This window comes from Apus apus, chromosome 10, assembly GCF_020740795.1.
Source record: "Apus apus isolate bApuApu2 chromosome 10, bApuApu2.pri.cur, whole genome shotgun sequence".
Lineage (NCBI taxonomy): Eukaryota > Metazoa > Chordata > Aves > Apodiformes > Apodidae > Apus > Apus apus.
In genome coordinates, this window is record NC_067291.1 from 12,709,056 (window position 1) to 12,723,013 (window position 13,958).

Genomic DNA, 13,958 nt, shown 5'->3' on the forward strand with positions numbered 1-13,958 from the left:
GGATTTTTTCTAGTTGGAGAGAAAATGAAGGTAATTTTGTTAAACAAAAAACCTGTGGTGAGAGAAGAAATTTTAAGAGGCCTCAGAGTCCAACACAGAACAGTTATAGGAGATCCATCAATAGAGTTTACAGAGCAGTGTAAATCCAGATGCTCCGAGTCTCTGTTATTGAACTCAAAGCTGCAGATGAACTCAATACACAATGTTAGCAGAACAGTTTTGTTAATTAAAAGAGAGACAGAAAATGCCACACAAAGCCCAGATGCTGCTCTGTTGGGAAACTGGTACCAAGAGTTGCTACAACCTTAAGCTAGCCCCTAACCTACATCTCATGGTACCCAGCTCACCCGCCGCCCCCCCAACTACAAACACCTCGTAAAAACCTAAATTCAGATCAGCCTTTCTTCTGAGCAGCATTACAGGCCTTTGACAAACTGTGTGTGAAATGCAGTTCCAGGGAATCTGGATTAGGGGCAACTCTATGGGCCTGCTTGGAAAGGCCATAAGTGGTACTGAGGCAGTTGGAATTTGCATAGAGAGGAAACAGGTATGTTCCTAATGCAATCTGTCCCTTGATTAGCATAAACTGTCTTTGTGTACATGTCCTGTGGGAGGAGAACATGCACAGAGTACAAAGGGATCTCTGTTCCACATCTGGGTGTTGTACCAGGAGCAGAGGGTGGAGGGAGGTGACATCTGTGATTCTGATGTGAAAGCAAGATGCAAGATGCTGGCATCTGGCAGCCATAAGAGACAGATGAGGGAGAGTTGGGCCTCTGGCTGCATGCCCACCATGGCGACTGCCAGGATAACAAGAGCTTTTAACCTATATAGAAAGGTCAGGGTGGCAGGAACAGAATTTGGCCCATGTTCCGACTCCAAGTGCCAATTCCCTAGCTTTATTAGTTTCAGTCAAACTCTACCACAACATCCTATAATTAATTTTAAAACCACATGCAATCATACATCATCACAAATGACCAGGTGCACAAAACATCTAGACATGTAACTCCTACTGAAAATCAATGGGAGCTAAGACCCTCAGCCCCTCTTCGAGTTCTGACCAAATACTTTGTCCCTTGAAAATTAGAAATTTGCCCTCACTTTGAAACAAACCTCTTGCTCTTAGCTTTTTCTAGCCCTATATTTCACTGTAACTCTTCATGATTATTCCAACCTGCAGTGTCCTGGCCAGCACCACTTATCTCTGAAGTTTCAAAGATAATACTCGTGTGTCTCTGGAGCTTGTACCACTCACTTCAACAACTGCTCTTCAGACTGTTCAGATGCCACCAGCTCCATTTACAGGCTGTTGGGACAAAGTCTTCTAATATGACAGTCACAAGAGAGGACAAGATTACAGAGTTCGTGGCTAAAGTCAGTCTTAAGGAAAATTCATGCAGATAGTTTTGCTCACAGACTTTCCTGCAATATCTAGGAGCAATCTGAGTTTCTAAAAAAGTGAGATTTTAATTATGAGCAGAGAAACAATAGCTCACTTCAACATTAAAACAAATACACCCACTGTTTTTCCATGCTCTGTAATTTAAAAATAGGTTGACCCATTAACTTTAAAGCTTTCAACAATATTAAAACTGAAATACAGGGTTCAATTTCCTTTTCATTTTTTTTTTAAGCCAGACCCAGAGATTGAAGTTTCAGACTAATGGCTACTTTAAGATAGAAGTTTTTGAACTATGAATCTAACATTGCCAGAACAGATTGATTTCACAGTAAATTTTTAAACAGAAAGTAAATTTTTAAACATCAATTAAATTTAAAGCATTTAAATAAGACCAGAGCACTAACTGCATGCCAATTCACAAGTGCTCCAGGGCCTGTAATTTGTCACACTGCACATATAGTTCTACCTGACTTTTTTTTTTTTTAACTTTTTCCCATAGCGTGCATGTTCAGAATGCAAACAGGAGCCAAAGCACACCTGAACAGCATGCCTACCAATTCAAGAGACTTTCTATCTTTGCTGTGAGGCAGGCACAATCGATACATACTGACCAAATGGGCTGCAAGTGGAGCAGCCCAAAGGGCAGGGCAATACAAGCCATTTCAAACCACACCACTGAGTCCACCCTGGCATCCAAATGGGTTCCCAGTGCCAATAATACTATTTTTAAACAACCTCGGGGTTCCAGGCAATGGAGAACCTGATGCCAAATCTCTGCTCCTCCCTGGCTCACCTGAATGTTCAGAGCAGGCAGACAAGAGGCACAGGAGCTACTGCAGAGACTCTGGTCACCCAAACGCTGGTTAAACTAACTCAGGGATGCAAGCAGCTCGCAGCAGCCTAGCACAACACTGAACCACACCCTGCAAGCTGTTTCCAGCAGCCCTGCACTGTAAGACCATCTTGGGGTTTCCATCTGAAGTCCAGATCCTGTAAGAAATGCTACTGCAGGATTCAGGGCCATGTTTTAGGCTCTCCAGGGTTCCTTAGACTAAAGTCCAGGTTCCTGCCACCCGAACAAAGTTGGAGAAAAACTGTTAGTTTAAAATCCTGGTAGGTCAGTCAAACCATGCTGAGGTATCTCATACGTGCAGTCACTTCACCTCAAACTAATTTGATTTTAAAACTGAAGTTAAGCAACTTGTTAGTAATCACTTTTCAAGTATTTGTTTATTTTGTTGGGGGAGGAAGGGAGGGAGGAGAGAAAAATCAAGCTATTTAGCTTTCCAAGTATTTAACATAAAACCCAAAAGAGCTCCATCTGGCAACCAGCAGGATTTCTAAATAATCTAAATAGTATCTACATAAGAACCAGGCTGTCTATGGATTAAGAAAACTTCAACTTTTACAGCCACAAGAAGCCTTTATTAACATAAAAGGAAATTATAAAAATGATGTTAGAACAGGAACAAGAGTCTGGCAAACTGACAAAAGACCCCAGGAATCTCTGCATTAATCTTGAAATGCTGCTTTTGACTTTGCTGCAATATAGCATCATACACTGTGTGGTTTTAAAGAAACAAAACCCCTAGGTTCAAAGGACTCTAGTACAATAAAAACAGTTCTAAGAAAAGAGAGAAGGCTCCAGGGAGACCCTGTAGCAGCCTTCCAGTACCTGAAGGGGGTCTACAGGAAAGCTGGGGAGGAACATTTTACAAGGGCTTGTAGTGACATGGCAAGGGGTAATGGCTTTAAACTGGAAGAGGGGAGATTTAGGTCAGATATTAGGAAAAAAATTATTCACTGTGAGGGTGGTGAGACACTGGAACAGGTTGTCCAGGAAAACTGATGATGCCTCAGCCCTGGAAGTGTTCAAAGCCAGGCTGGATGGGGCTTGGAACAACCTGGTCTAGTGGAAGGTGTTCCTGCCCTTGCCTTGCAAGGGGATTGGAACTATATGACCTTTAAGGTCCCTTCCAACCCAAACCATTCTGTGATTCTATGTATAGATTCAGATTAATGAAAATCAATATATAATTCCCCACTTTGCAACACAAGATGACCCCTCACATTTTAATGTAGTTTGTGGAAAATATTAATGTTTAATTACACTAACTTCACTGAGCCATGGATGAAGCCCTGCATGTCCATAGATGTCCATCTTCATTAAGAGAATGGTTCAGAATACTACTGCTAATTATATTAATTAAATATACCTTTGAACTACCCTTATATTCAAATTTTGATGACTTATAATTCCCAAGCAAATAAACACCTCTCAGAATACACAGCATTTAATTTTCCAAGTTTTTCATATGAAGGATCTGGCCTTGCACTCCACACCTAACCTGTACATTTTTTGATCCATGGGTCACATGTCAGGTGTCCTGTGTGAAGTATTTCAATGGGCTTGATGGCCCTGCCAAGTTGCCACTGGGACTTTGTGTCACTTGCTTGGCAAAAAAGTCAAAGAATTAAAACAGTGGGCCCCAATTACTGTGATCCTGTGAGGATAGGGCAACCTTGAAGCTCTGCATTTTTGCCATCTCTGGGCTACACGAAGAGAATTTCTATCTTTATCATTGCCCATCTGGCACCTTTCACAGGCAGCAAGAACAAAAGTAAAACGTCCTGGTCCCAACCATCTGCTTCAGCTCGTAAAGTCGAGAAGGAGCCTGACAGGGATGAAAGAAAAAAAGTAAAACACTGCCCCTTCATTTCCCACCAAACTGTTCTGGCAAGTACTCATTTTTGCCTGTACTGCTGACGTATCTTAGGGCACCCTTGGAGGGCCTTGGTTCCCTACAGCAATAGAGCTGCTCAGCACAGAGCATCCCAAAGGCTCCTACCCCACATTCACAAGCTTCTAACAGCCTGGAAAGAAAGGTTGTGTTGTTTGAGATTTGCTCGATTGGGTCAGTCTCTATTTTATCTAAAATGGGAAAATTCCTGTGGGTTTAATAGGAGGTATTACCCTACAGATTTTCTCTGGCTTCACCTCCTTTCCCATCAGCCACATCCCCTCTTGCTGCAAGGCTGCATACACCATGTGTTGGCTCGACCCCTTCTGTCTCTGACAGAAGTTTGGCCAAAAAGAGCAGATTTTCTGCTACTTTGATCATTTCCTGTGGTAAAAAGTGAAGGGAATTATCTGACCCATGGTCTTTTTTTTCCTTAGTTTTGAAAAATAACATGGGTTTACATTTGCAAATTCCCTTAAATAGTTTACTTGCTTTTCATTAGCATTTTGCTGCTAGTTTACTCATTGTCTTACAGAACTTACTTTATGCAGAAGAAAACACATTGCTCCAATCTCAAATTCCAAGACTCAGCTGCTGTATTAAGTCCCTACTGAACTTCACTATGACAAACCAGCAACCAAAAGGTAATACTAGATTCACAGACAATACAAAATTGACAACTTCTCCCATAAAAACAATCTTTTATGTAAAAAATAAGCTTAATTGTCTTGTGCTTGGGATAGTGTTATTTTTGGCTACAAATGTGCATGGCATAATGTGTTTACAAATAAGTTACCCTTTTTACTAAATGCACTATTCGAGTAAATCTATGACCTATAGGATATAAGCACACTGAAATATTGTTTTGTCAGAATCACCAAGGTCCCAGACCCAGAAATCACATCTCATGATTCTCTAAGCCTATGCTGAAATAGGCTTAGAGAAATAGGCAACTACCTGTTGACCTAAACAGTGTTAGCATTTGGGCCACAAGGACCTCAAGTATGACACCAAGTGATAATAATCACCTTGATGTGGCCTCCAACTGCACCCTGAAAACAATTCCACAATGTATTTTTTCTGTCTGTACCAAGTAAATGAACATGAATACACCTACTGCAGTAATGTCTTATATCAGAATTAAAATTCTATAGGAATACATATCAGATACATTATCACAATATTCCTTAAGTCTTTATAAATGTGGCACTGCAGCATTGAAAATATATGTTCACGCTCAGTAGTGGAACCAGTCTTTCAGCTCAGAAAATGCCACAATGTGCATATACATACACACACTTTTTCCTGATAATAATTTACTCAGAGTACATAAAAACAGTTGTACTTGTTTGCCTCAAAAGTCTTTTAACTTTGCTGTGCTCATTATATGAATAGCACAGATTTTGACCGATCTTGTCTTGAGCTGAGGTCAGGGAGTGCATGGCTTCATTTGTGTGAGTTCTACTCTGAAAAGAAGTGATTGAACATTTTGAAGTCTTAAAAATATTGTTTAAAATGTTAACAGTAAGTTACTTTGCTGATTTACTATTTGTATGTATATATATTAATTGGCCTGTAACTAAAATCATGGCCTGGCTACATTTCACATTTTATTTTATAAAACCCACACACACCTCAAAAGCAAAGGCAGATCTAGAGCAGTTTGTTTTCCTTCAACGTTAAAAAGGGAAAAAGATACAAACTTACTATATATATATACATGCACGTACTTCAACTCAAAATAAAATCTGAAAGGGGGAAGTCATCTGCAGGATCCTTGTAAAAACAAAAAGTGCACTAAACCACTTAAAATCTTCCACAAGAAATGTCAACACCATCATCATTAATAATACCTTGCCTTTCATATGCAGAGGTAAGAAGGAGGCTGCACTGTGATCCCTCTAACCTCAATAACGTATAAATGAATCAAAAAGAATCTAATTAGTTCAGCAGCACCAAAAATTATTAAGTAGAAACATCAAAGGAGCCAGAGGGACATTACTTTTTTTTTTTTGTCAGACATGCTGCAGAGCTGCCCTCCAGGATCCTCTGGTTTATATCTGGAAGCAGGCCTCACCAATGTAGGTCACAGGAACTTAACAGAACTGGAGCTAAAAGATTGTTGCCCCGCTACCTGCGCCCTGCCCAGCAGCACTGCCCCGCAGCCTCCTCAGCACCATCTCTGCACGTCCCACACGAAGTTCTGCATCATCTAGGATCTATGCAAAGGAAGGGTGGAGCCGGTTCCTCACCTCCTGTCTGCAGCCACAGAAGATATAGCACATCCTGAAAGCATTACAGTCCCTTTTTCCTCCTTCCCCTCAGTGCAACTGCGGAAAAGAAGGAAGGGTAGAGCAGGATGGTGTTTCGGCTTCCAGAGAGACGTGCTACAAGGGAGGAGATACAAAGGATGGGCAAGCAGCCACCCACAAACACTGGAGGCACAGGACCTCCCTGGAGATGGCCTTGGCTTCCTAAGAATCCCACCCGAGTCCTACAGCTGTTCTGCTATCCAGATGGGAATACTTGTGTGCATGAACACGTGAGAGAGCCTCTGAGAAAATACCTGTGGGGCATCTAAGTCGCAGTTAGAACAGCATGTGTATATATGTATTTGTTTATGAAAAAACAGTGAGCGAACTTTCATGCTATCCTGCACAGGTGCAGACATCCATGCCTCTGCAGCATGTACTGATAAGGTTATATTGCACCTGAGATAACATGGTAAGAAAATCACACCCCAGAGGAAGGTAGCCTGGACTGGTTTTCCTCAAAGAAAAGTCCTAATCATACAATTCACTGAAGTCAGACAAGTTTAATTTAAAAATAAAGAAAACCTAATCCTGGGGTCCACTGTACTTAAGTCAAGGTGTTACTTTTCTCTAACCCTGGAGACAGGGGTATATAAGCTTAGTCCAGTACCCAATAATGTTTCACTCCCCTTTTAAATTAAGCAAAAGCATCACATGCAAGAGAAACAATAATGCTATAAAAGGAAGACCTTTCACTTCTCCAGGACTGTTCCATACCTGAACCCAGAAGATTTACTTCTTCAAAGGACAAGGAAAGCACTTGTACAGTAGAAGTTTAAACCACGCTAACAACATTTTTAAGGTACATTCTCTAATAGCTTTCAACATTGTTCAATTTGCAGACCTATAAAAAAATCCAGTTATGCAACAGAGCTGAACAAACAAAGCCTCCTTGCCAGAAGACCTGCTCTTCCATTTACCTTCCATGGAACATATAGAAGGCAGGTCTACAAAGACCAGGCTGAAAATAATCATCACTGCAATTATGGGAACTACTGCAGTATTCCCTAAGGTCAACTCACCGTTTCCAAGGAATTCAACTGGAGGTGGACTGGGCCTCAACGCCTAGCTAACTTTTCCCGTTCCCTGCAACATGAAACTACAACTACTCTGACAGAAACCTGTACTGAGGAGCTCCAACACCAGCCCCTGAGGAATCAAAGGGCCGACCCTGACAAACCTTCACACTCCTAAGCAGACACATGGAACCAGCAGCGTCGTTTTTCAAGAAATCTTTAAATTAAAATGGAAACTCACCGATTTAACACAGATGGCCCACAACATCCACAAGAGTTGAAATACACAAACTCCTCAAAGCTAACACAGAAGGCTGATAAGGACAAACAAAGCCAGCCTATGCCCTGCTGCTGCAGGCACCACCAGCCACAGCAGTCCCCATGGATGCAGCACTGCCCAAGCTCTCCAAAAATACAACTCCAGAGTATCCTTGTCAAGAGGCATCCTGAGGAGGAGGGGTGGCATTGCAGGAGGGACAGTATTTATAAAAATAATTGCAGCCTGTATGCTGCTGTCTAGAACTACAGTTACGTTTGTACCACCCATTCCCTGGGGAAAATGACATACAATGCAAACAGGCCTCGCTGTTCAAGTATTCAAGAGATTCACAGAAAGACATCTGAGAAACATAACATTTTAATAGATGAAATAAATACTCCAGTACATGCAAGATAAAAACTGACATTGGAAAAAAAAAATTAAAAATCACTTTTGTTATAGTGTAATTTTTTTCTGTTTGTTTGTTTAAACACTCACAGTAGCTTTTCCCCCAGTTTGGAAATCAACACATGGAAAACATAATCACAACCTCCAGTCCTTCCACTCCTACACACCAAATGCACTTCTAACCTAACACTTGATGCAGAATAAAAAAAAAAAAAAAAAAAAAGTCATACAAAACAAAACCAAACCAAATAGTAGCTACATCCACCATCTATGTGTTGTTGGGTTTTTTTAGGTTGGGTTTTTTTTTTAAAGTGAGTGAGAACTGAGGTAACCTTTTTCCTGCACAACTGAACAGTAAAATTTAGAAGGGAAATTTCGGAAGACAAGACAAGACAAACTTTAAAAACCGCACCCAGCGCGATTAAAGCCTTTTTTTTTTTCCTTTTTCAGATACCCCCACCTCCCCAAATACAAAGAAAACCTTTAAACAGTTGTCACCGTTTGTGTGGATACCTTGCTAAATAAAGGAAGATCTATCTCCAGATACTTGCTTGACTTTAAAGTAAAATAAAACTAAGCCAGAACTGGCTACCTTTATTAGTACGCATAGTTTGAAAACGCTGTTCTGCTTCTTCACCACATGAAATCAAAGGATTGGGCTCATCCAAGCAAATTCTTTGGTATACAAAAAAGGGGCGAGGAGGTGGGATATTATTTTCCTTTAGCAATGACTGGGATCTAAACAGAAGAAGTGGGGGTTAATTCACAGAATTGGAGTTCACTGGCGGTAAAGTCCTGGGTGAAGATCTTTCTCTTAGTGCCTGAGATAACAGGTTGCAACCATCCGAGACGGCGCAAGCTGAGTTCCTCAACCTTTCCCTGTAATCGCTCATTTTGGTGCTACTTTCGGGGTGTTGGGCTATATCCCTGAGGCATTGGGTCAGGAGCACACAAGCAGATACCACGCTCATGGCTCCTCCTAGGATGGCAGTTTGCACAGCTTTGCCCTCTGGATTAATGGTGGCAGCTTTACCCAAAAACTGGGGCTCAGTGGCAAAGCCCACCAGAGCGTAGACAGACTGCACCAAAGGTCCACTGAACAAGACGCATCGGTTCCTGGTCAGCTCACTGGGTGAAGTCTTGACCTCCTTGACACACGCCAAGAGGGCAGAGGCGCTGGTGCTCATACATTTGACACTGAGTTTGAACTGTTCCTTAGCAAATTTATCCTTGGATTTCTCACTGGCCAGCACACAGGCATCTGTCAGGAATTTCAAGTTCTTGGACATGTTCTGAGAAACCTCCAGCAGGAGCTGAGGGCTCATATCTGCCAGAGGGGTGGTCTTCAAGACCCCGCAGCCGTGCTCCACCTCATGCCTACATCGGGTCACCTTGTAGCGATCCACCAAGCCAGGCATAGCAGGCTGGGCGCCCGGAGTCTCCACTGCAGCCAGGTAGGCAGCATGGGCAGAGCATTCAGTCAGGGAGACCACCAGCTCCCCCATCTCCATCAGGCTTTCCCCCACCTCCCCGAAGCGTCCCATATTGAGCTGGCTCTGGACGTCATGGGTCAAGATGGAGAGTCCTTTGGTCCTGGCAATGATTGTGTCCCTGCACTTCTCGAAGGACTCACCAAAGACAGACAGGCTCTCAGTGTTCACCGGCCTGGTCTCACTGGACAGCAGGAGCAGGTCAGCCACCAGTTGCATCTTGATCTTGCAGTGGTCGCAGATAGAGATGAGCTTCTTCCTCTGCAGGGAACTGCTGCTGGGGATGCCACCGCCGGACACCTCGCTGCTGGACTTGCCAGAGCCGCCGCTAGCCATAGCGCCGGGGGGGCACTCGCATGCCGCTCGCTACCCCACTGCCACCGCCTCTGCCACCGCCGCCCGAGCAGTCCCGACTGAGCCCGGCAGGATCGCTCTGCCTTTTCCGCAACATCATTCCATTAATCGCCGCGAGGCAAGAAAAGGCTCTGGGCGCTGGGGCTGCCGCTGCTGCGGGGAGCGAGCACCGCCGGGGCGCCCGCCCCGCTCCGCTGCCCGCCTTGGCTCCTACGGCGCTCCCGCAGCTCGGCGCTCGCCGGGAGCCCCCGGGCCCCGGTCCGGCATCGTGCAGCTAAAAATAGATTTCCTTTTTTTTTTTTTTTTTTTTTTTTTTTTTTTTCCTTCTTCTTCTTCTTCCCTTTTCGCACGTTGGCTTCCCTCCCTTCCACCACCTCCTCCGGCTTCCCGGCTGCGGGATCCTGCGCAAAGTTCCCTCCTACCAGACGGAATCCCTCAGAGCCGCCCGGCAGCCGCCCGGAGTTGGGGTCAGGGCGCAGCCCTCCGAGTTGCCCTGCGTTCGGCCAGCGCCAGGCGGGCGCAGCTCGGCAGGGCCGGAGGGGCGGCGGCTGCGCACCATGTGCCGCCCCCGGCGCGCCCGCCGCGGCCCCGCGCCGCCGGCTCGCAGGAAGCGGCGCGGAGGGTGTGGCCCGCCCGCCGCCACTGCCCCGCCGCCGGGCCCGGGAGGGAAGCGGGGCAGGGAGGGGGACGGCAGAGGGGAAGGGAAAAAAAATAAAAGGAAAAGAAGAAAAAAGAAAGAAGGAGGGAGGGGGAAAAAAAGCTCCACCGGATCCGGGTGCTGGGCGGGATCCGTTCCCCTTCCTTCTGCCGCTGCCTCACTCCTTCCTGCCTCGATCATTCAGGCGGGCGCTGCGAGCTCGCTCCCCGCCGCCGCGCTCCATGCCCCGCGCCCCCGGGCCCCGCAGACTCGGCGCCGCCGGCCCCTCCTTGCCCGGCTCCCGCTGTGGCCGCCGCACCAACTTAGGCTCTTCCCGCAAACAAGGGTGGTGGCTCCGGGCTGCAGCCGCGGATGCTGCGACCCGCCCGGCCTTGCGCTCCTCCTGCCATGTTTTCTGGCTGAGTCGCCAACTCCCAGAGGAAAAAAAAAAAAAAAAAAGAAGAAAAAAAAAAAGAAAAGAAAAAAATTAAAAAAAAAAAAAGGAGGGGGGAAGAAATCTTCTTTTAAATTCCCTTTCTCCGGCTTTCAGACAAACTATTGGAAAGAGGCGGCTGCGGCGGATCTGCCAGCCAGACGCTGCATGGCTCTGAGGGAGGCTCCCCCCCTCCCGTTGCCTTTGCTGTAACCTCACTTAAGCCTATCGAAATCTTTTGTGCGGTGTCACCGCCCTTCGTTTAAATGCTGCCCTCCCCCCGCCGCCCCGCTCCACGCCCGCCGCCCCACGCTCCTCCCAGGCGGAGGGGGCAGCAGCGCCCTGCCGCGGCGGCACCGGCGCCGGGAAGGGACCGGGCAGCGGACACCGGCACCGGCACCGGCACCGGCACAGCCGCGCTGCCCCGCCGGCCGGAGAAGAGCCCCGACTCCGCCGGGCAGGGGATTAAAGAGCGCTGAGGGAATAAATAAATGACGGCGTGGGGGGTGAGCGCGGGGAGGGCTGCTGGGAGGAGAAGGAGCGGGAGTGGGAACGGGAGAAAGAGAAGGGCAGCCGGGCGGGATGGTGCGGCCGCCGTTTGGGCGGGAGCGCGGAGATGGAGGAGATGCGGAAGGGGGGGGGAGCTGAGGAGCCGCCCCCGCGGGGCCGCGGGCGTCCCGAGTGGGACGGCTGTCCCGGGCAGCCCGCCAGGGAAGCGGGACGTCCCGGTCGGCACGGGCCGCGCAGGGCCGGGCTGCAGGTGGAGCAGCCCCTGCCCCGCTTCGGGAGGTGCGGTAACGGGTCCAAGACGGTTTCGCTGCGGGAAAAGCCTTCCTCACATCGGGGGAGGGAGGCTCGAGGAAGTGGGGAGGGGGGTGGCTTGACTTTGATTTGGTTAAAAAGCCCGACCTCTTGCTACCCGTAATTGGTGCTGTAAATATGCTGCGGGGCATTACTACCTCTTTGTTTACACAGAGATGTTTCCCTCAGCACTAGGCTTGACCCATTTTTTTAAACCAATGGAAGTGCGTTTGCTGTGTTTCATTTGTTTCTGTCACTGTGTTTAAAGACTGGTTGCCCTTAGAATGTAGCAGGGGAAAATATAAACCTGCTGACACTTCGCTTTGTGTACGGAAAGGCTCTGCAAAGGAGGCTTTCTCCTCTGGCCTGTTTCCATCCTGCGGCACATCAAGAACTTTTTTGTTAGACGATTTTTGTCAAAAGCCAGGTGGTGTGCACAGTAAATCAAATGCCATTGAACAATCACAACATTAAAATTAGTAATTGGGCTGGAACAGGTTATATGAAGATGGCCTTGATGCTGCCTGGGATGCTTGCAGGGGGAATAGTTTGGTAACTGGTGGTGACCCACGCATCCCGCTCACTGCTGTTAGGCAGTACCTCCACCAAGGTGATCCTAAATAATCAGAATCCCTGTTAAAACCACATCTTACATGCATTATATATTTTGATACGGGTTAAGCTGCAGCTAAATAATCACATTCTTTGTCTCCTTTCTATCAGACTTTGCTTTTTAAGTTAGCCACTTCATTTAGGCATTTACAATGCGTTTAAAAGGCTACAGAAATCAAGAAATACAGTTGTCCTAATTCACAGTTACGTTAACATCCTGAGGTGTTTATACTGCTGCAGGGGTATAAGTGACCTTGATATAAATGAAAATTGGACCAGGCTTCTCACTTGCAGGCCAGATCCAACCATGTCCCAGCACAAACAGAGCCCATCTAATGGACTGCATATATTTAAAGAGCTTTGGACAAGGTTATTTGTAGATATTCTCACCCATTAAGTAGAACAACTTTTGGCCTTCTCTACTGACTTGTACAGAGGTACGTGAGCAGGATGAATGCAGATGGGAAAGTGGAGGGTTAACAGGATGTGAGCTCTGGGGGGGCAGGGGGACACCCTTGCTCTAGAGCCAGGGTTTAGGAAAGGGGCAGATACTGGTGGTTGGGTGTGTCAAAAGTACAGCCGTTCCCCACCCATCCCTCTTCACAGGAACAGTGTGAGGGAAACTTCTGTTTACTTGAGTCAGATTATAGCAGTTTAAAGGAAGGTCATGATTTGGGCCTAAACAATTTTGGCTTCCTGCCAGCAACTCGTTTTCAAAACTATAAATAGGAATGATTTCAGAATACTCTGAAAAATAAAAATCAATGGGGAGCAGAAGCCTGCTGAATTGTATTTCAAAATATTTCCAGATTTGTCCTTAAATGAGGCAGGGAGACATTATGTTGCAAGAGGGATACCTCTCATGAATATGAACCTAGTTTATTTTTAATGAGGATTGACTACATTTAATTAGAGTTGGAAAGATTTCATTTTAGAAAACCTAGGTCTCACCCCTGGCTAAAAGAGGTGGTAAATGACCTAATAATCTTTTCCATTTTTAGATGCTGCTGCCATAATGCTCTGTATGATTTGTGCCATTCCCCAAGGACAAAGCAGAGAGATCCTTAGTTTGGAAAGTTCCTGCTCTGGCTTTTCCACCTGCCTTCCTCCCTGCTGCCCATGCCAGAAACACAGCTAGGCCACAACTCATGGCAGTTCCTCACAGCTGGCAGGGCCACCAAGGCTCTTGGTAACTGCTGTAATATAAAGCAAATGTTCTTTGAGCTTCTTCAGTCCTCCCACAAGGCTGATCCAGTGCTTATCAGTCTCAGTATTAGCGAGGGGCAAAACCAGTAATAGTTGCCATGTAGTAGCTGTTTCTTGTGGCCTGTCTGTCTCCAAGGCAGTCTTGCTGGATGTCATTTTCCTCCAGGAGTAGACCTGGATGTTCAGCTCTACTATATATGAAATGTGTGATAAAGAGTGACCTTTTGGTTTGCTCTTTGGTAGAAATTACTACCTTAATTGATCATTTTACCATGAAGGAGACA

At 46.0% G+C, this 13,958-nt stretch overlaps 1 protein-coding gene across 1 annotated transcript; it reads right to left on the reverse strand.

Moving 5' to 3' along the window:
• Positions 1 to 8,093: 8,093 nt before the first annotated feature.
• Positions 8,094 to 10,286, reverse strand: TLNRD1 (talin rod domain containing 1). The gene has a single exon (XM_051628497.1). The coding sequence runs from the start codon at positions 9,965 to 9,967 to the stop codon at positions 8,900 to 8,902; it is 1,068 nt and encodes a 355-aa protein (XP_051484457.1). The 5' UTR covers positions 9,968 to 10,286; the 3' UTR covers positions 8,094 to 8,899.
• Positions 10,287 to 13,958: the final 3,672 nt, after the last annotated feature.

Excerpts from the sequence above, each read along its gene's own strand:
- TLNRD1 (XM_051628497.1), bottom strand. The coding sequence starts at position 9,967 with ATGGCTAGCGGCGGCTCTGGCAAGTCCAGCAGCGAGGTGTCCGGCGGT.